At 39.8% G+C, this 21,870-nt stretch overlaps 2 protein-coding genes across 2 annotated transcripts in view; one reads left to right on the forward strand and one right to left on the reverse strand.

Annotated features, from left to right (window-relative positions):
• The first annotated feature begins 3 nt into the window (after window positions 1–3).
• On the forward strand, window positions 4–8,466 carry SBDS (SBDS ribosome maturation factor). The gene is made up of 5 exons (XM_015888344.3): window positions 4–246; window positions 2,000–2,129; window positions 3,089–3,289; window positions 4,950–5,114; window positions 7,097–8,466. Exons 1-5 carry the CDS (start codon window positions 119–121, stop codon window positions 7,223–7,225), a joined length of 753 nt encoding a protein of 250 aa, XP_015743830.1. The 5' UTR covers window positions 4–118; the 3' UTR covers window positions 7,226–8,466.
• LOC103067236 (merlin-like) overlaps window positions 8,438–21,870 on the reverse strand; it is a 33,094-nt gene continuing 19,661 nt past the window's right edge. Inside the window, exons 9-18 of the mRNA XM_007429692.4 lie at window positions 21,275–21,412; window positions 19,835–19,909; window positions 18,299–18,412; window positions 17,358–17,480; window positions 17,027–17,244; window positions 15,790–15,895; window positions 14,906–15,033; window positions 13,880–14,039; window positions 11,867–12,046; window positions 8,438–10,884 (exon numbers count right to left, since the gene is read on the reverse strand). Of these exons, the coding sequence (XP_007429754.1) occupies window positions 10,849–10,884; window positions 11,867–12,046; window positions 13,880–14,039; window positions 14,906–15,033; window positions 15,790–15,895; window positions 17,027–17,244; window positions 17,358–17,480; window positions 18,299–18,412; window positions 19,835–19,909; window positions 21,275–21,412 (1,278 nt within the window). The 3' untranslated portion in view covers window positions 8,438–10,848. The remainder of the gene's footprint in view (window positions 10,885–11,866; window positions 12,047–13,879; window positions 14,040–14,905; window positions 15,034–15,789; window positions 15,896–17,026; window positions 17,245–17,357; window positions 17,481–18,298; window positions 18,413–19,834; window positions 19,910–21,274; window positions 21,413–21,870) is intronic.

Raw genomic sequence — 21,870 nt, forward strand, 5'->3', positions numbered from 1 at the left:
GTCGTCACAACGAAGCGGCGGAAGAGGCTCCCCTGTTGGTTTGCGTTTGCGTCCATCGGCGGCGGGGACGGGACTGACCTAGTCGACGAACCGCGAGCGGGGCTGCTTCGCCGCTGTCATGGCGATCTTCACGCCGACTAACCAGATTCGCCTGACCAATGTGGCCGTCGTGCGGATCCGGCGGGCGGGGAAACGCTTTGAGATCGCCTGTTACCGGAACAAAGTCATGGGCTGGCGGAGCGGCGCGTGAGTGGGACTTGGGCCTCAGGGAGATGAACAGAAAAATCCCGTCGGATCCACTGACATTTGAGAAAGCCAAAGTGTTCTCGAGCTTACCCAGAGTGCAAGACTAGCCTTAAAAAAATCAGTCTATCAATCTAGGGTTGAATTTTTCCGTTTTGCAGCTCCTAAGTTAGCAACAGGGCTTAAAACTTTTACTTTTAAGCACGTGCAAATTGTAGGGCTTAAACTCTGAACTGTGTGGTTCAGATGCTTGTTACAAATCACCTGTAGCATTTACACTTCTGCGTTCATCTTATTTATTTAAATATTGTCTATTACCCAAAGTTCTTGGAGCAACATAAACACCAGATTAGTATGATAAAGAATAAGCAAATAGGTCAGAAGTGTGTAAGTAATATAAAACCAATAACTAATAAATAAATAATAGTTACCCTCTGGGGAGATGGGCAGCATATAAATTTAATAAATAAGGTTAAAAATTATTTATTTCAATTTATATAGCTGCCCATCTCACTCGTGAGAAAAAAGCCTATAAAGCCTGGGGTAAATTTATATCCTGTTTCTTCTCTGTAACTGGGTCCAGAAATAGCTTCTGGCACTGACCAAGTGCTGCTCCAGTTCCACTAAGTGGAGTCATCTTTAACAGATTTCCGTCACTAAGCGATGAATATATGCCTTCCTTATTTTGAGCTGTCAGACTAGAGACAATGTTACATATCATGACCTCAAGCTAGAGATTCCATGAACCCCCCTCATTCGGGGATGGGTGGAATTTACTGTATGTATTCCTGGGCTATTTCCTATTTGCCAGCAAGCAGGAAACTGGTCATACGCTGCCTCCTGTTTGTCAGTAAGTGGTGAAAATACCACAGGTTCCAGTCACTTGTGCTGCATAGCAAATCAAAACTTCCTGCTTGTTTACTTTATGATATGGAACTCATTCCAAAGCAAAGAATGATGCAAACTTTTATGTTTAAGTTATTTAAATTTCTATTCCCCTGTTTGCGTTGCAAGCCAAAAAAGATAAATCTGAGCAAGTGTGCAATGTATTTATTGCCTTGTAATATCTAGTCCATCCCTCCTGCACTTCTTCCAGGGGGAGAATTCTCAACAGGTTCTCCTTGATGGGCAGAGCTGGTTTTGACAAGACATTGTCTGATATATTCCAGTGGTTTTAAAGGAAATAACTGCACTTTGAGTTGGGCCTGGAAAGTGGCAACCAGTACCAAGACTTTGCCTTTGGACTAGTATTGCTTTCTTTAATGGATGTGTTTAGGTGATTTAGATATTTCCTAATCATTTGTGTATTTCTGCTTAACCAAATTACAAGCTTGTTGCTTGATACTATGTTGTTGCCAGTTGAGATAGAATTTTCCAATTACTACAGTATTCTGCTTATGAGATGTAGCCAGTGTTGTTTGTTTGTTTATTAAATTTAGCGCCCAACTCCGCGTGGCTTACAGAATTAAAACCCATAATACAAAAACCAATAAATTGCACCCCCACACCCCTGGTGGCAACAAACACACTCAGACTAACCATTTGATTAGCTCCATATCAGGCCCCCTGACAAAACCATGTCTTCAGGCCTTCCAGAAAATTTGATTCCCCTGCCATAGTAATAGAATCAAAGGCAGTTTTAAATAGCAGTAGTCAACACTGTTTAAACAAGATTATCCAAATATATTGTCCTGGTTGTTTGCATGCATTAATTATCACTTTAGAATGTGTTTAACAAATAAAATTAATTTTCTAGCGAAAAGGACCTTGATGAAGTACTGCAGACACATACAGTGTTTGTGAATGTCTCCAAAGGTCAAGTGGCAAAGAAGGAAGACCTCATCAAAGCTTTCGCCACAGATGATCAGACTGAAATCTGCAAAACAGTAGGTATTGAAAATGTGCAAAAATGATATATTTTCTTCTTTTTTCAGATTCTTTTTTAAAGCAATTCAGTATATCAGAAAGAATGGATAGTAGAAATGTAATCCTTTTATGTGTTTAGATCAGCTTGGGGTCAGTGTTTAGGGTTCTTGAGATTGCTGAGCTATTTAAGGTGAGTTGGGCTGAAATATAAAGTCTGGCCCAAAATCAGCCAGGGAGCTTTTATGGCTAAAAGTGGACTTTTGGGTCTTCAGTCCTGGGTCTGGGTCTTCAGTCCTAATCCAATGCTGTACCACACTGGCTCTCTTTTAAATATTTTAAAAATGGAATTCAAGCAAAATTTATTTTCTTTCATGGCTTCATCCCATATTGCTTATTCTGTGGGAAGGTTAAAATAATATACAGTTTATGCTCTGATTTAAAGATTCAGTCTTCCATTGAACTAATGTGTGTCACTTCATTACATGACTGTTTATTTCCCTCCCTTGAGATATTTAGTTCTATGAGCTTTTGAGACCCAGCTCTTGTAAACATAGCCTTGTTGATATGATGGTTAACAAGCAATACTCACTTTACAGTTATAGCTAGTGGCAATGCTTAGCCAACCTTGGATCATCCCAAAAACTTGACAGGGTAAGAATGGCTTACTACTTGGATGGGAGAGTATCAGGAACTCCCAGGTTGTAGCATAGACTGGAAAGACAAAATCCTGAAAGATGACAAGCCTCTTTTACATTATTGTCCCCCAAAACTATATGGACATATCCATGTAATAACCAAGGGTCAAACTTGATATGAGGGAGTCATTATCTTTGCTTGTAATTTACAGAGATTCTTTAAGATAGCCATTCTAGGGTTCATAAACAGTCTAGAAAGCTGAATCAGAGTTCTGATGATGGTGCATGAAGCACCATCTGAATTTGAAAAAGCCCAAGTCCAAATAAACTTTTCTTTCTTTCAGATCCTAGCCAAAGGGGAATTGCAGGTCTCTGATAAAGAGCGCCACACTCAGCTGGAGCAGATGTTTCGTGACATTGCAACCATTGTTGCAGACAAATGTGTGAACCCAGAAACCAAGAGGCCCTACACAGTCATTCTTATTGAAAGAGCTATGAAGGATATACATTATTCAGTCAAGCCTGGGAAAAGTACCAAGCAACAGGTAAAAAATTATCTCTGTAGGAGGCCACTTTGTGCCTACAGGTTGTAGGCATGCAAAGATACTGTAGCTTTTCCCTATATTAATTTGAAGTAACCAAGAGCACCTGATCATCTGGGTTGACCTGACTTGCCACCAGGTAAACAGGCAAGATGATTTGTTAAAAGTTGCTTCTCTTTTCTTCTGTTTATTAACTGCAGATGCCTGAAGGATGCTTAAATCAGTAGTAGACTGGTAACATTAGTTGGGTATTGCATTTTGCAGAATTTCTTGCAATGTCTGTTTTTAATGCAATACAGTGCCAATCATTGTATGACTGAATATTTTCAAACTGTCTCACATTTTATAATCCTGAAGGCATTACTAATTTTGGAAAATATTAACATCTCCATCATGCAAACTAAGGCTTTACTCCTATACAAGCTTACAAGGAAATAAACTCATTTAAATACAGTGGAGAGAATTGCACTGAAAACAGTAATAGTCCTGTAATATCTGAAAATCAAATCAGTGTGTTCCTATCCTTTGTCAGATACAGCTGTCAATACAGTAGGTTAAGCCTCTTTGGATTTCACTGGGAAGAGAGTTTCATAAAGTTGAAATCATTGCAAAATAGACCATTATCTGTTTCCAAATTGTTTTGCCTGTCTCATGTTAGGGATTAGGGCTGAGTGGACTCATATGGAGAGGCATTATCTAAAATTATTCTCCTACAACTTGATGAACAAAATAATATGAAATAAAGTAACATTTTGGCACTAATGATTCTACCAATAATTCAACCTCCAAATTTCTTTCAAAAAACCCAAGTTCTCATTAACTTTTAGAAGGCCATAAGAGTAGAGTCCACTTTTGCCTCAGGAGTCAAGACGGTACAAAGGAGGGGAACTCACACAGAGAATGCCCCCCATCTCATGGAGGGGATCTTCAGCAGGTACTCCCTGGTCATCTGGTTTCACTAGGCAGAATCTAAGCAGTCTCTTCTTATACGTAGGCTCCAGGCCATATAGAGCTTTATAGAGAATGTCCAGCGCTATGAATTTCACTTGGAAAAAAACTGGAAACCAGTGCAACTCCAGTAGCAATGGTGTAATGTGGCAGTACCAAGACTGCCAAGTAAGCAAGCAAGCCACAGCATTTTGGATCACCTGAAGTTTCTGGATGATCTTCAAGGGCATTATTCCTTGAAGATTATCCAGAAACTTCAGGTGATCCAAAAATGCTGTGGCTTGCTTGCCTGTCTCATATAGAAAGTTTCTGGATGATCTTCAAGGGCATTATTCCTTGAAGATTATCCAGGTGATCCAAAATGCTGTGGCTTGCTTGCCTGTCTCATATAAAATGAATTATAGCAATGTATAGGTGCTGTATTAATCTATTAAAGAAATAACGAGTTTGCCCTGCCCCACTCTTTCTCATGCTTGCAGTACAGCTCTTCTTCAGAGAAAGCAAGAGGTCTTCCCACCAGTTCTGTTTTGAAAGGATGGAAGATTGCCCTGCTGCTTATTCTTGGGTATAAAAATGTGCTTAGCAGAACAAATGTCATATATGGCTGTTAAAAGTATTGAACCAGAAGTGAAGAGGCCCAGGTTTTCCAGGTTTTTTTCAAGGAGGGCAGGATAAAAATATAAAAATCAGTGCTTTGGTTTGGATTCCTCTGTAGGCTTTGGAAGTCATCAAGCAACTGAAGGAGACTATGCAGATTGAGCGGGCACACATGAGGCTACGCTTCCTCCTGCCTCGGAAAGAAGGCAAGAGATTGAAGGAGAAATTGAAACCACTGATCAAAGTAATCGAAAGTGAGGATTTTGACGAACAGCTGGAAATTGTAAGCAGCAGAGTGTTCTTTCCACAGTCTTTCTGTTTAGGAAAAAGAGCTAGTATCTTTAGTTTTATACAAGAAAGTTTATGGTCAGAGTGTTGGAGAGCAGACACAGGGACTGATATTTATAGTGCCAATCATTCACGTGATTGCTCATGAAGGAATCCTCAGTGGTTCTTGCAGGCAATGTTTTCAAATGCATCCTATGATTGCAACCATAAGGCAATTTGATACATGAACGTTTAAGAACACAGCAAATGATTGGGATGCTTCAAAGATCCCATTGTGACCCATCAACATTTCCTTTTCTTCTAATTCAAACAACCCAAGAGAATTTGGCAAAGCTTCTGCACATACTGAGATCTCTGGGGACCTACAATGAATTGCAGTCTTTGGGTTTTTACTATAATTGGGTAGAAGTGTAATATATAGACATTCCAGTCCTATTTAGTGTTGTTTCTTTTCTCTACTCTATTTAAAAAAATACCTTGAAGCTGGTAAAAGTTCTAAAAGGGGCAAATCAAAATACACAAGGAATTATAACATTTTTTTGTGATTAAAGATTTGGTTATCTGTAGTTCAGAAACTAGCAGGGGGCACAACAACTTTATGAAATTAGCCATGGAATGGTGAAAGCAGTGAGAGATGCTCTATGCCCCACATTGCAAAAACGTGGAGTGACATCATGAGACTAATTAGCAACAAATTCAAAATAAAGGAAATTTGTATAATATGCAAGTAGTCCTCATTTAGCAACCACTGTTGGGACCAGCAACTCAGTCATTAAGCAAATGACACTAAAGGAAACTGACTGTGCTTATGATCTTACTTCACCTTTCCTTTGCTTTACAGACCTACAAAGGTCGTAAATGTGAGGATTAGTCGCAAAGTTATTTTTTCATCACCATTGTAATTGCAAACTGTCACTAAGTGAGGACTACCTGTACAACTTGCTACCACATCACCATATATTATGTTTTTGACCCACGAGAGCCAAATGTCACTGAACTCCTGTAGTAGTGAGAGTAAATAGTAGAGGGGTGGTCAGGGAGGTAATGGGAATAAATAGAGGGATGGCTATCACTTTCATACCTTCATTCTTGGAAGCATCTAGCTACAGGTAGTCCTCAATTTATGACCATTCGTTCAGCAACTGTTCAAAGTTATGATGGTGCTGAACAAATGGTGGTTATGACCAGTCTTCAGAGTTCAGGCCATCCCAGCACCCCCATGGTCATGTGGTCGCAATCTGGGCGCTTGGCAACTGGCTTGCATTTACAACCAGTTGCAGTGCCCTGTGATCACGTGATCACCATTTGTGACCTGCCCTGCCAGCTTCCCCAGAAGTCAATGGGGAAGTTGGCAGGGAAGGTCACAAGTCACGGGGTTTCCTCCACCTGTGCATCCTCCCTGAGCCTCACCACCTCCCTCGCACCCTCCCTGACCCTTGCCACGCCTCCCTTGCGCACCCCCATTCACCCTCCCCAAGCCTCTCCGCACCTCCCCGCCACTTGGGCACCCTCGTGCACCCTCCCCGAGCCTCCCCTACCACTTGTGCACCCCTGTGCACCCTCCCCAAGCTTCGCCATGCCTCTCTCACATCCCCCAAGCCTTGCCGTGCCTCCCTTACACCCTCTTACACCCCTGCACACCATTCCCAAGCCTCTCTCGCAGCCTTGCACACTTCTTCGTGCCGTCCCCCACTCGGCAGCTGGCCTGCTTGCAAGCCACCTGGGACTTGGTTGTGGGAAGCTCGCAGGATGTTGCCTCGCCTAATGACCATGTGATTCAGTTAACGATCCAACCGGGACATGTTTACGACTGCATCACTTAGCGATGGAAATTCTGGTCCCAATTGCCATCATAAGTTGAGGACTACCTGTACTTATTTTGGGAAGAAAGATGCTGGGTCCACCTTGGTCTTATTCACCAAGGCAGTTCTTTGTAAGATGTGGCCTTTCCAGTCTCATGTAGTGCTAATGTTGCAGGTGTGCCTTGTGGATCCAGGCTGCTTCCGGGAGATTGATGAATTGATCAGGTGTGAAACCAAAGGCAAAGGAACCCTTGAAGTTCTCAGCCTAAAAGATGTGGAAGAAGGTGATGAACGCCTGGAATAATTGGGTGCCTGTTGCTACCACTTCGCAAAGATGTATTAAAAGGCATCCTAGAGTTGCCTCATTGTGGATTGACCTTTGCTTTTTTCAGTTTGAGGTTTTATATAATTATTACTAGTCCTCTGCCCCTTCCCCAAATTTTGGTGGGTGGTATCAATTGAAGGTACCTTATAAACACATCTAGCCCTTAGATTATCTGATAATTGAGGGATTTTACACTAAGTTTACTTCTGCTTTGGTTGTTTTGAGTATAACTGCAAAATGAGAGTTTTATGTCAAGTGCCAAAATGACCTTCCTTAAAAGCAAGGGGCTTCAAGGAAGGAACTGGCTGCAGTCTTCAAGAATTAGCAGCATGAGCTAGTAGCTGAGGTTTCCTCAAACAAGCACAGTAGTGTCTGGTTTTACCAGCAAGATTTGTAAACTAAGAGATAAACAGCCATTGGTTGCTTTGTATGAAGTGACTGCACAAATATAATATTGTCCTAATTGTAGAATAGCACGATTCTGTGGATTGTGATTTACAGGCGAGAAGAGTTTAATGGCCATCCTTCCAGAGTCAGTCTTGGAATTTGTTCTTGAGTTTGATCCCATTCAGGTGAAAGTATAAAAATACTGACACTAAAACCAGAAGTTGTTCAGATAGTTTATTTTGAAAAAATTTTTTTACAATAACTTAATCTAGAAAATATTTATTAAACATTTTAATTCAGGTAAAAGAACTACTTTGGCTCCAGTGATATATTAGGCTTTTTTTGTTATTATTTGTTATACTAATTTAATATTTAGGAGTAAGCCAAAAGAACAGATCAGTTCATTGTCAACACAAAACTCTAGGGTGACTTTGATTTCCTATGAGTAAACTAATAGGGGTGCTATCAAGAAAAACAAAAGAAGTATTGCCTGATGTTTGTCATTTCCTTATAATGCTTGGAATTCATAGTGCAAACTGTATGAGAATTCTTTGAGGAAAGCTGCACTTTTTACTTTCTCAGACACTGAGTGAGAACTTTAAAGTTGCCATATGTCATATAAATATTGATGTACAACATCACAATCATTTCTATTGTAGAATGTCAGACTTAAGTTTGGAAATTCTTAGATTTTACAAACGAGTTCTCTAATGAATGTAACTTAAACAATTACAGCCTAAAAGCTGTTGTTAATACACTGAGGAAGATACCAAAGCATAGGTGAGGGGATACTTCCATGATGTCTGTCCAGGACCCTTTTTTTTTTTTTTTTTTTAAGAATAAGCACCTTCCAGCTATCATCCTAATCCCCAGCCCACAAGGCTCAGTAGTTTTGTGTCAGTGACTAATTCTTCAACTACATGACTAACAAGAACTTCACGGTCTGTTACTCACTAAGTTTGTCTTTATACAAATAAACTTTACTGCTCTTCCTCTAGACTTTTTTCTGGTGATAAGCAGTCTGATTTCCTTAGCCTCGCTCTTTTGTGCCATGGATACATGAAGTTACGTTTCTTGGTGGCTCCACTGTATGTTGGCCAGTGGTGGGGGAGAGAGAAGACTTTAAAAAGATCTGTGCCAGATATTATAGCAGGATCATCTTTGAGTTGTATTTCCCCTGATCCTATAGATGAGCAGCAAACTACAGCGTGCTCTTCCAGAACCTCATAATTCCTTGGCTCCCCATCAAGTAGCAATTGGCCCAAATTCATGGAAGCCTTACTGTTTCATCCATATATTTAGTCCACCTTTTCCAGCCTGAGTGGCCTCAGTGTTTGCAATCTCTAGAATTTTCTAGCCAGCATGGTCTTGACTATGGATGCTGGAGTAGATATCTACCAATCCAGAGAATTGATAAAGGCTGTTTTAGTCCTCATTGTAGGACCTAACTCAGTTCTGCAGCTGACTTCTAACTTCATTAAGCAGAATATGAGAAACTAAGCAATGGGGACAAATGTTTTCTCTTTAAAAAAAAAAAAACTGATTCTGGCACCAACCTTTTTTCCAGTGTCATCACTATTCCCCGTTACCTCCACAATTCAGAAATTGACTTCCAGTACCTAATTCTTTTGTTTTTTTTAAGTGACACTAAAAATATAACCACAATGCTGTAGTTCTGAGCGTCGGGGTAAAAATGATACTCTAAAGCTGCTTGACACCTGCTAACGTAAGATAACCCTCCTGCCACCTGACCTGAGGAACAGAGGATGAACTGAAAAAGTGGTGGCCAGGTGCCATTTCAATGGGACAGCTCACAAAGTATGTATCAAATGCATTCTGTTCAGAAGTTGGTGTTATTCTCCTGGGTCAGGTACTACTGTACAAGCTTACACAGTAGAAATGGCAGCTCTGTTGAATATCAGATGGCTAGTTTTCTATCTAGCCATTTGAACCTTGTATGTGCACAATATTGCAGGGAAGCATGGTTGCTGTAACAGAAAAAAGAATATGAGCCAACTGTGATTGGGAACCGCCAGTTGTAATACAAACTGGAACCAAGTAATTGAAGAACACCAGTGCCAAGAAAGCTCCAGCAGCAGTCTTCTGTTTAGGCTGGCTTGTAAGGGAAACCAAACCTATTTCTAGCCTTGTTAATTGGCTGATTTTTCTGCCATTTCATTTCTCGCAGAAAGAGAATAAGAATTCTGATGAAAGATTATGTTGCTTTGAATTTTAAGAAATGTAAAACACAGGCTTTTTATTTAGATACTGACATTAAAATAAGCTTATTGTTACCTTTACTTATTTCTTGTTCCAAACTTTTTTGTTTGTTTGTAAAAAAAAAAACCCTCGTTCATTACAGGATGAGATACAAGTTAAATAACAGCACAGTTCTAAGTTTGTTTTCTCAGAGGGAACTTCTATTGTATTAATTAAAACTGGCTGCAGTTCTGTATACACCAGAAGAACATGTTTACTTTTGAGCCTACATGAATAGGATTAGGCTCTATTTTCGGCAAAAGGCCTTTGTGAAATAAACACAAACTGTTTTAGCTTGAGGACATGTACAACATACCTATTGAGTCTGTTTTTAATAAACAGATTTGGGCATTTTGAATTTGTCCTTTAATCCAGGTCACTCACTTAAAAAAAAACATGAAAATAATAGTTGCAGAATACTTTATAAAAATAAAAATATTTATGATCATAAACTTACATTTCCACTTTTATGAAAAATTCGAAATGTACAATCTAGTTAATTGCGATATAATCCAATTGCTTTTAATGAAATTTTACCACAACTTGTTCATAGTTCTTAAGTGACTATGCAACTCAGTTCTTACTCCCAAGTAACTTAACAGGATTTCTGGCTTTGGGAACATATGGTAATAGATCGGTTTGAATTTCTTAAGATTCTTCTTACACACATAAATTGGTATGACAAATCCTCAGTTAATATAATTGAAATCCTCAGTTACTTTCAGGGTGATATGTTAAATATTAAGATGTATTAGACTTGCAAACCTAGATCCCTGGTCAGCTAGTATTACCTGTTTCTGTATCAGAATATGAGCACCGCTTCCGAGGAATTAAAAAGGAATATTTCCATTCTTATGCTTCAAGCAGCAACTGCACTTGTTCCAGAATCTGAAAATAGTCTTTAGAAATCTTTAGATGGATAACTCGAGAACCCTGCTCATTCCGTTTAAAGTACTTCAGATATAGATCACATCTGTTTTGTGTTGTTGAACCTAGGAAGCCCCAAAGAAAGTAGAAGAAAGATATTTCCGTTTACAAAGGCAAATGGACTACATAGCTTAGAGCAGAGGCATTGAAACATTTTAAAGGTACAGGAAAAAACATGACACGTTGCAAAAAAGGGCAAAACTCTGGAATAAGGACTCCAATATTGACATTAGAACTGGAGTAAAATGGAATCTTTCACCACTTCCTACAGCCAAAACGTGAAGCAACCATTTCTAAACCACAGTTGTATAATGGGCCACTAAAAGTATTCACGTACAACAGGCTTGGCTGGTATTTGAAGAGGGCATTCTCTCTCTCTCCATGGAATTATGTGCTCTCCCCTCATCCAGTAGCTCACAGAGATAGAAGGTAGCCCCAGTGGTACATAATGAATTTATCAAATTAAAAATTCATATTAGGCCAACTTCAAAAATCAAAAATGTGCAAGCTTTGAAATCTCTTCATTAGGCAAATACAGTGTTCAAAAATGAGTTGTAAAGGAAGAAGAGAGAAAAAAAGTCTGACGTTATATGGAACTTAAATATGTAACTATCATATTGAGTCAGCCTTTTCCCTTTTGTACTTGTTTTGGAAGTACTAATTATTCTTGAATTTTTCTTAGGGAAAGCACATATTAGATGAAAAAAAATGATTAGAGTCAACATCAGATGAGGTGGATGTGATACTGATAAATAAACAGACAATCTGATAGGGAGTAGAACTATCAGTTGGATCCAGGAGCTGAATGGTACCTCCAAATTCAGTGGCCTACTGAAGATGAGGAACAAGGGAACAACTAGACCTTGTACCCAGCTCACAAGTATCGCAAAGCATCTGCTGGCTGCTAGAGAAGTAGAAGCCCAAATCAATGGGCCTAACTTGAGAGTCAATTCTTGTATAAATATCTCATCCAGATATACACACATCATCCAAGGAAAAGGTACAGGGTGACATGAAGTACAGAAAACGAAATTCAAAGCCAGTTACCTTAATGTTCTTCCGGTGTCCTGTTCCCATGTTACTGACAACCAGGGGATGGGTTGGAAAAGAGTCTTCTGTTGCTGCACTGGGCATGGTATTCTCAATCACATTTAGCAGACACGGTGAAAAGGACTGTTGCAGATTATCAAACAGATCTGCTTCAAGGGTTTTCATCCAAACAGGAGCCTTTAAAAAAGCAGCATATTAGCCATTAATTAGGGGTTTAAGTTAATTCAGGCTAACATGAAACGTTTTGAAAGCCAGCATAAAACCAGTTTAACCTTCCTGGCCTGGAAATTGTCCCTTTATGAAGGACCAAGGCATTCTTGTGTGAAATGCTTAAATCCTCCAGAAATAATTATTTCCAGAGTTCTGTCAATGAGAATTTGGTTGAAACTGATTTAAGAAGCGCATGTATTAAATCCATGATTAAATCAAGGAGTCTTGTACTGCTTGGATTTGACAATATATAGAATCAACTCAAGATTCGATAAGGATCCTACTATTAGACTCAAGTGGGTTTTTCTGGAGAGTCACCCTCAAAAAAAGATCAGGCTGAAGCACCTCTAAAAGCAGCTTCATGGGGATGAACCACAGGAAACAATTGTGCTATTAGTCCTTTTCCACAAAAAGGTAGCTGCCTAAAGGTTCAGCAGCAGGAGAAGAATGTAGAAGATTAATTCCTCAGGTTGGGATGATTGGGTGGTAGAACTGTCATTCAAAACATGACAATGAGGAGCTCCTCCTCCCAATTTGTATTTCAGGAGGAGGAGGAAAATGGGGGATTTGTGCAGGTAGAAGGACAGGTATGGGGAGGTCTCAGAATTCTGGCATAGAGAAACCTCCATTTGTCAAGAAGACAGGGTTGGAGTGCTATTTAGAAACCATTTTAAGTGATTTAATAAAAGTCCATGGGGGGGGTGTTAAATGTTAGCCAGCTTACTGTGCTGTCCTGTATCTTCCCCACATTATACTTAGCTACGTTACCTTAGAGCAGTGTTGTCCAAACTTGGCCACTTTAAGATGAGTGGACTTCAACTCCCAGAATTCCCCAGCCAGCATGGCTGGCTGGGGAATTCTGGGAGTTGAAGTCCACTCATCTTAAAGTGGCCAAGTTTGGACAACACTGCCTTAGAGAGATTAAAACATAACAAAGAAAAAGAATTTCTAAACCAGAAAATGGTTTAGTGGTAGCAAGAAGATAAACAGAACTTGTGGAGATCTCCCAGAGCTTAGGGGATTTTTGCTTAAGATTAAGAACAAAGGAAATAAGAAAAGGGGCACACGCAAACAGGAGGGGGTGCAACCCAGGTTCTGTCTTGCTTTGATCCCTTTCCGGTATTCCTGCTAAAATACACAAGACTATCAAGTTCAGCGCCTGGTCATTCTTGCTTCAGAGATCAGGTACCAGGGACTGAGAAAGCCTCCTGCAGCAGAACCTGAAAAGCTACAATTAGATAATACAGAGTAAGAGAGACAATTTTAAAAAGTTTAATCTGACGAAAAACAACTTCTATTGTTACCCAGTTAAAGTACTTTGGGTCAAAGCAGTTTGGTTAATTGTTAACATCTTTTGTCAATCTGTATATGACTAAGATAGGAGGCTCGTTTTTAAGATGGTTTGCTTGCTTCTATGTGAGAAAAGAGGCAATTTCTCAGTAAAGAGGAAAAGCTTTTTCTAATATCGTGCATACCATCAGCGGTTTTTACATTTTTTTAATGTATTAAGTATACAAGTCTATTTGATTACATTTATTAATTTCATTGATTAAAAATGAAACCCAATTCCTCCTACTTATCCATTTTTATTGTCCAAAGTCTTAATCATTTGAATCGCTGTGACAGTCCCAAATATTTCTGCCATAGATCCAGGGACAAATTACAAAGAAAGGCCATTTTTTTACACCAGGCTTGCAAGTCCAGGGAGACACCTCTCATTGACTCCTGAGAATGACAAAATGAGTTTTTTGTTTGCATTTATTAAAGATTTAAGAAAGAAATGCTTGACTGTACTGGAACCTTGTATGTCTTCTCTGATGAATGATCCAAAGAGTCAAGGATTACGTTCCAATGAGACAGAAACCCAGCATGTTTCTCTTCAAGTTTGAGAGCATGGATTTCAGTCTTGAGTTCTTTTAGCCGATCTTCAAACTTTCTACTCTTATCTAGGTAGTCTAGTCTGTGAGGCACACACAAAACAAAAAAGGAAACAGGATGATCAAATGGGCTATATACATACTGAAACCGGTACCTGAGCCAGAACGAGTACCTGGGGCTACAAGATGGCAGGACCTGAGAATTAATGGATCAACCTATCTGAGCCGTTCCTTACCAGATGCGTTGGACTATTACAATTTCCAAATTGAATACTCTGATTTGGGATAAGAAGTGTTCAAACCTGAGGCTCCCATACTGTTGGTGGGTAACCTATGCAAAAAAGTTGTGTACTCATGATCTAGCAAACTGAGTCTGCCTAAGATGTAATGTCTGCACTTCCCTTTGGACTCAGACTTTGAGTTTTCACAGATTTAGGTACTGAGTCCATGGCATCTGATTACCAAATCAGAGAAAGCACACACCATCCTTGCTTTCAGTAGGGGAAGATTTATGCTGCATGGCGCTCAGTTTATACAAATGGATTGTTCCATATGTGGCAAAGAAAGAGATTCTACTATTACCGAAGCAGCCTATGCTCAGATTTCAAATAAAAAGTTCAAAAGACCCTGTTAACCTCAGCTTGCTCTATTTTAAGTCAAGCTTCTGTTCTTCTGATGGTAAGAGATCCTTGAGATCATATAGATATGCAAAAACTAGGAAGAAGTCTAATATTTCTACCATTTGGGGATATGGTTTCTATGCTCCACAGCATTGCTGCTCCTCTGCTGCCAGAAATACCTAATGCCAATATACAATGTGAAATAAACAAAGTTTCTGCATAAAGGTATAAAGCATGAAGAATTCCATTCTGGCGCAACATTTCATCCACCAATATTCTGAGATTGGAATTTGCCTAGCCATATTTCAGCAACAGGAGGACAGTCCTACCTCTCTCTCTCTATCTCCAAGGAGAGCCTCTTCAAGTCAATGTCTCTTAAATCCATCTTTACAAATCCTTTGTCACCACTGGTATCCCTGGTGTCAGCAGACAGAGATGGAGTACACTTGACAGTATGCTAGAAAGGCAACAGAAACAAAAGGTATGATATATTGAATCCTATACTACTTAGGAGTAGGTCTTGAATACGTGGGATTGTGCTATGCATCTGTGAATTTATGCAGAAAATGTTACACTGGGTGGCATAATTACAGCCCAGCCCAGATCTGACTGGAACCTGAATGGATAGGCTCTGGTAGAAACAGATTCCTTCTCAGTTTGCCTGGGGTTAACAAACTGTCTACCTTGAAGGCATCAATTACAAACACGATGTCATGGGATCTACCCTTTTACCCTTCTGTCTTTGGCAACTGTTCATATATTTTCCTTTTTAATAGAAGAGAATATTTGTAGTCAGGGATGAATTGTGGAGTTCTTGGTGCTCTCTGAGCTTGGTTGTTTGCTTGCAGACGTTTCATTACAGGTAATGTCGTCAGTGCAAGTAACATCAACACTGATGCTGTTACTTAGTTGGGTAATGAAACATCTGCAAGCAAATAACCAAGCTCAGAGAGCACCAAGAACTCAACATTTTTCTTTTTGATCAGTCATTCCTTGGAAGATGCCCTGAAAATTCTAGCTGAGAAAGATGTTGAGATATCTTTAATGGAATACTACATTTCCCAGGATTCTCTGTCTTCCAGACAACTGAAGTGGATAGAAAGAGAGTCTACTTTATCTGTTGCAGGTTTACCCTTTACCTCAGCAACTGTGCCAATTAAACCATTGTTATTCTACCTCTGAAGCAATCGTGTACTGAAAAGAAAAGACTTACGGGAGGAGAATTAAACTTGCTGACATCTTGAAGCTTTTGCTTTGCTTTCTCTTCAGCTTCTCTGGCTTCCTGTAGGTCCTGTTTCAAATGCTCAGCTTCTTTGGCCCTACCAAATTACCATCATAAGTAAATCAATCCATATATCTCAAAGACAGTCCTTACCTAATGCCCTGAAAGCAATCAATTTTGTCAATAGATGGGATTTCTGTTGGCTGCCTTATGGCTCCATCTATCAAAAAGCAAAACCTAAGACAATTCATGGTATCAGATAACCATGGTAACTGATAAGCCTCAGTTTATTAAGGGTCTCACAATATTAATACTTGAATAACGGGGGGGGGGTGTTCTGTCATTGCAAGGGGTTTTTTTCTATAAGCAGAAACATCATTACAATCACAATCACTAAGAAAATAATCGAGTGATTAGCAGAATAGAGGTAATAATTCACTTCTGTTTCCACACTGATGTGCAATTTAAAAACCATTTAAAATGTATGTATTGAAATAGTATTGTTTAAATTTTAATTTGTATCTAAATATGCATTTTAATTAGCCTACAATTATAAGTGCACATCTTCAAATATTATTTTTAAATTAATTTCTATCTAAATATGCACTTTTGCTGTTTATTGCAATGTTTACACTGCCAAGAATCCCTCTATAACAGTGTTTCTCAACCTTGGCAACTTTAAAATGTGTGGACTTCAACTCCCAGCATGCTGGCTGGGGAATGCTGGGAGTTGAAGTCCACACATCTTAAAGTTGCCAAGGTTGAGAAACACTGCTCTATAATATTCAGAAACCAGGATGCCAGCAGGATTCAGTCCAAAAAGCCAAGATACATCACACATAAAAAACTGATTCTTGGTGACTTCTCAGACAATCCATGGAGTTTTCCAGGCAGCAAGAGAGAAGTGGTTTGCCTCTGCCTTCTCCCACAAAGTTTTATTTCGTTTTACTGTCTGATAAGGATTTGTCTTTTACCTTAACCCCAGCCCTTGCCTGACTTTTTTTCTTGGGACCCCACCAGAAGATAACAAAGACCTGGAACCCAGCATTTAGCTTTTATATGTATGATGGTCCGTAAGGACCGTATTAAAATGTTTCTAACTTGTACTTGGGATTAATTGACTCCAGTGCTGTAGGCAGCCTACAGAAATACACACTGTGTTTTTCTTCCGAAACGCCTGGGGATCACATGCAGCGTGACCCCCTAAACGTCCTGCACAGGGTGTCACCTTCGGTCTGATTCCTTCACCAGCTTCATGGCGATCAGCTCAGCCTCCCTTATCTTGTGCTCCATCAGCCGCTTCTCCTCCTTGGTTTTCAAGGCAGCCAGCTCCAATCGATGGCGTTCCTGCTCCGCTTCGGCAGCGTTCTGAGCCAACAGCTTGGCTTCCTCCTCGGCAATCTGGGCCTTCTCAGCCAACAGCTCTGCTGCTGCCTCCGAACGGCGCTGGAGGGGGATTTAGAAACACACGTGTCCTTCCAGTGGGTGCAAAATGGAGACAATGGCCCAGCAGCCCTTAGAGCACCCACCACTAGGCTTCACTACATGGCAATGCTCACCAAAGCCTCGTTAGCTTGCCGAGCTTCATCTTCCACTTCAAAGAGGCGCTGCTCCAGTTCCTTTTTGGCTCGCTCAGCTTCTTCCCGCAGCTGCTTCTCCCTGGCCAGCCTCTGATGCTCCATCTGAGGAACGAGCAAGGTTGGACATCTGCAGGAACTGCACAGTGTATGATGCAGCTGTGCTCACCCTGCCTGGTTTTTCCATCTCCCCTCCACATTACCAACTTTTCGACTGTAACTTCCCAGGGGCAGGGACCCTATTTCCAGTCATCTTGCAAATAAACCTGCCAAAAATTAGCTGCAGGTTTAAACTTCATATTTATTTGCAGTGGGGTTTTTTCTTACTGTCCAGGAACAGTTCTCTGGAGTATGCAAACAGTTAGAATGCTTTTTTCTTTTTTTTTTAAGTATATTGGTATATAGAGGTAAAAATCTGCATGGAAAACAGCACAACAGATACAATAAAAATCAGGAAGAAGAGAAAGAGGAAGAAGAGCCACTCCTTTTTGTTCCTGATTTTAAAAAGAAAATGAAAGAAAACCCATGTATTAAACTTCCCACAGATATGGAAAGGGACTCAAAATAGAGAAAAGTCTACTTTTCTAAAAAAAAAAAAAAAAAGGTACTTACCTCAAGAAAAATGTATATCAGTGCCCTTTGTTCAGATTCTCATCACTATGTTTAAATAATTTATTATAACGGTTTTTACTGAATATTTATGTTTGGGCCGCAGATGGAAGTTAGCAGTATATCAATGTCACAAATAAGATGTCCACTTTGATCATTGAGACTGATACCCAATAAAGTGTTGCAAACATCATTAGAGCAAAAATGATAATGATAATAATATGCGTCTGATCATTCTCTGCCATACAAGCAACACAGAAGTGAGTTAAAACTATGTGAAATCCTTTAGCATTTGAACCAACTCTAAGAATCACCTTCTTTCTTGCTTTCTCCTCCCTGGCTTGAGCTTTCATCTGCTGGATCTCAATGGGATCCACTCGTCTCCTTCTCATGAACAAGTCGTGGTTTCCAATGAAGAGCTGCATGATCTGCGAGAAAGGAGAAAAGAAAAAGGTCTTGCTGGAGCTATCCAAGAGGAGCCCAGCATCCCATTCCCTTCAGACAGCTACCAGATGTGTCTGGGAAGTCCAGAGTATAAACACAACAGCCCTTCCCCACCAATTACTCCATAATACTCAGTACCCGAAGGGAGGAAGGCTCGATTTAGTTCTCCAGGTAATCCAAAAACTCATCTAATCAAGACTGACTTGGTTTCCAGCAACCACTATCCAGATGCCTCAGGAAAATATAACAAACAGGGCACTACAGGAATGCCATCCCGTTCTGATAATCCTCATTATTTCTGAAATGCCCTTAAAAGATTGATAACCTACATCTCTGTACTTAGCTTGGGCCTGACATAACCTAGGAGACAGTTTTCATTTAGGGCTGTTGTAATGGAGAGCTATACTACATGCTTCTAGGTCCATAAAGGAACATACAGAACCTGGATACAGCCCAGCACTACCCAGAGGATAAATAATAAATGAATCTAAAACAGAATACTAATCTTAGTACCTGACAGAGGTGCTGAAGGGACAAAAGGCATAATTAAGTCCTGTAATGGTTAAGTCCTGAATGAGAGAGTTAAAAGCCAGGACTTTACCTGGTACCAAAGGCAGATAAAGTCACCATGAACCTGGCCTCCAGGGAAAAGGCGTTCCACAAGAAAGAGGGGTGGAATTGGGCATTTTCTATCACTGCCCCCTCCTTTGGGATAGCATTCCCTGAATTACCCCTTTGGTGTTTAGAAAATCTATACAGATTTGGCTGTTTCAACCTGCCCTAGAGATTGAGGAGTACGATTGGCCCTTCTACCAATGGATAAGAATTTTCTTTTGCTTGATTGTGGAATATTCCCAATCCTATGCATGTGATTTTATGGGTTTTATGGATTTTGCATTTTTGTTTTCTGTTTTAATCTGTGTAACAGAGGTGGGAACTGTACACTGCTCAGAGATGGTTCTGATTGGAGCAGGCTATAAACCCTGTAAGATAAATAAATCCCCACCTAGCTTGGCTCTCCTAGCTATGGGAAGTGGAGCATGTCTTATCCTGCAGATCTTAACGTCTAGATAGGTACACACTGAGAGAAACACTCCCTCGTTTGCTTCCTCCTCATCACTTATTTATGTATTTATATTTCAAATTTGTCACCGCCCATCTCACTGCAGAGCAACTCTATAAATAACATTTATGACTTTAAATTTAAATTTAAATGTTATTACTGTTATTTAAATGTTATTATTGAAAACCAAGTCCAATCAGCAACCAGCAAGGTCTAGGCAGCCAGTGCAATTTAGCATCACATGGTCTCTGTTCCAACCAAGGGTAGATCTGTATGGTCAGGCCACTCTCTTTGGCCATGATTATAATGAGACAGAAAGCCTTCTACATAAGAAAGCACTCACCAATTTATTGACTTTAGGCTGTGAGGAGAAGAACTTGAAAACCTCAGCTTTCTTGTCAGCAGGCTTAATTGCAAGCTGAAAGAAAAAAGGAGTTGTTGTTTTTTTCCAAATGATCATTATACACTAAGTGCACGTGTGCAAAGCCTGCTTCCCCTGAAAACCCATGCATGAATTCCACAAGTGGAATTAAAAGAGGTGTTGCAGTCCTGATGCTTACCTATTGTGCCAACATTTTTCTTTCCATTTTTGTTATTATGCTATAAGTTGGTCATTACTGTTACCACATCGTTTATTTGTGTTGTTTTAAAACTTAGACGTCACTAAGGCATTTGATAAAGTAGGCCACAGCCTACTTTGTGATAAACTGGAACAATGTGGGATGGATGGTCCCACCAGCAGATAGATTCACAGTTGGCTGAACAATGGTAGCCAATGCGAGGTCCTTAATGAGCCTATGTCCACAAGGAGGGAGGTATGCAGTGAGTACCTCAGGATTGGTCCTAGTTTGGAGACTGGAACTGAATAAAGAACACAGAACACACCACCACCATACATCCATTTTGGCAAGTACAACACTGAAAGTCTGGATAATTCTGGGACATATGTAGGTCGAAGTGGGCTCTGGAGCAGTAGAGATTGGTCCCCCCATTCCCTTGCCTTTCCTGACCCCCCAGCCCCAGGGTTTTTCCTGAAGAAAAGTTTGTATTTTTAAAATCTGTTTAGTGGCACTTGTGTAACTCTTTTGTGTTTTAGTACATTGGCGTCTCTGAAACATTTTAAGAAAGAAATCATAATGATTTCTTAGAGTAAAGAATTGATTTAAAGAAATCATTAGAGTACTAGTTGTTCATTGCATTTGGGCCATGTATTTATGAAAAATATTAAACTATTTTTTCTATTATGCCTATTTTTTATTATTTTGTTAGAATGGATGTTTTTAATACTATGGAACTTCAAACTTTACATAGCTTACATGTCTTATATAATTCTTTAATTTCGCCCTCAACAGAGTAAATATTCTTAGTTTTTTTCAAAAAGGGACTAAAATCTGTGCTTTTAAAAATCATTATTAATATACGTTAACAGATCAATAGATATTAAGAGCTATTAATAGATGATCAGACCATGATATATAAAGCCATCTCAGGCCCTCCTAGATGGGATCATTGTCATTAGGTGGGTGGGACTAATATTAGTTGTTGTGCCCTTGTCAGTTTGGAAGTACGAAGTTATATTAAATACATGGTATACTTATTAAGTATATGGTAGATGGGTGGGTAGATAAATTGATTTTTAAAAATATTACACAATTTTAGTAGCAACTACAACTCAAAGGCAATTAAGCTACTTTGCTGAGTTAGTCCTTCTCCAATTCTACCATTCCTAATGGTAGATCTACCATTCATCTCAGAGCAGGGTTCCTGCAGCACATCCACCTACCTCTTTCTCAGAATAAGAAATGTTTTGGATGCTGCTCCACTCAAAAGACTTATTTGGAGAGAAGCGGTTATTGATGCTATAGACATGAATCCCTTTGGCATCTACCCCAAGCAGGAAGTCTGTATGATTCTTCTTTTGCTGTGGAGAAGTCCAAGGTGAAAATCAATACATTCATCCTCTGACATCAACCAACTGCAAATTAAATTGGCCTAAAATGCACATTTCACAGTTCCAGGTTCATGGTAAACACCTGCCTTAATTGGGAAATGTATTGTCCTACTCAGTTGCCCTTACTGCTGCTCAATTAGTCTCTCAGCAGTGACGTACATAACCAGTATTTTTGCCTCCTTGGCAGCTTCTTCCCCCATGCTTCATATATAAGTGACAAACCACAGGCATCTATAAGCTAGAATTTACCCTTATGTTAGCTAAGTGGATACACATTGAAAAATGTAAGACCAAGAGATCTGCTTAAGAGTCATGGTATCTTCCCATGGAGAACACTTTTTAAAAAGTCAGGCAAATCATTCCAGGTCACAACAGGCAATGCTGAGACTCCCAGAACTTTTGAATAATGCCCGCAGCCCCCTTTTACT

The sequence above is a fragment of the Python bivittatus genome, unplaced genomic scaffold (assembly GCF_059951505.1).
Source record: "Python bivittatus isolate LINGU-HERP-01145 unplaced genomic scaffold, Pbiv_v1 ctg000690_np1212, whole genome shotgun sequence".
Taxonomy (NCBI): Eukaryota; Metazoa; Chordata; class Lepidosauria; order Squamata; family Pythonidae; genus Python; species Python bivittatus.

Excerpts from the sequence above, each read along its gene's own strand:
- SBDS (XM_015888344.3), top strand. The coding sequence starts at position 119 with ATGGCGATCTTCACGCCGACTAACCAGATTCGCCTGACCAATGTGGCC. Across the intron at positions 2,130-3,088 it reads AGACTGAAATCTGCAAAACA|ATCCTAGCCAAAGGGGAATT; the intron begins GTAGGTATTGAA and ends TCTTTCTTTCAG. Across the intron at positions 5,115-7,096 it reads TTGACGAACAGCTGGAAATT|GTGTGCCTTGTGGATCCAGG; the intron begins GTAAGCAGCAGA and ends CTAATGTTGCAG.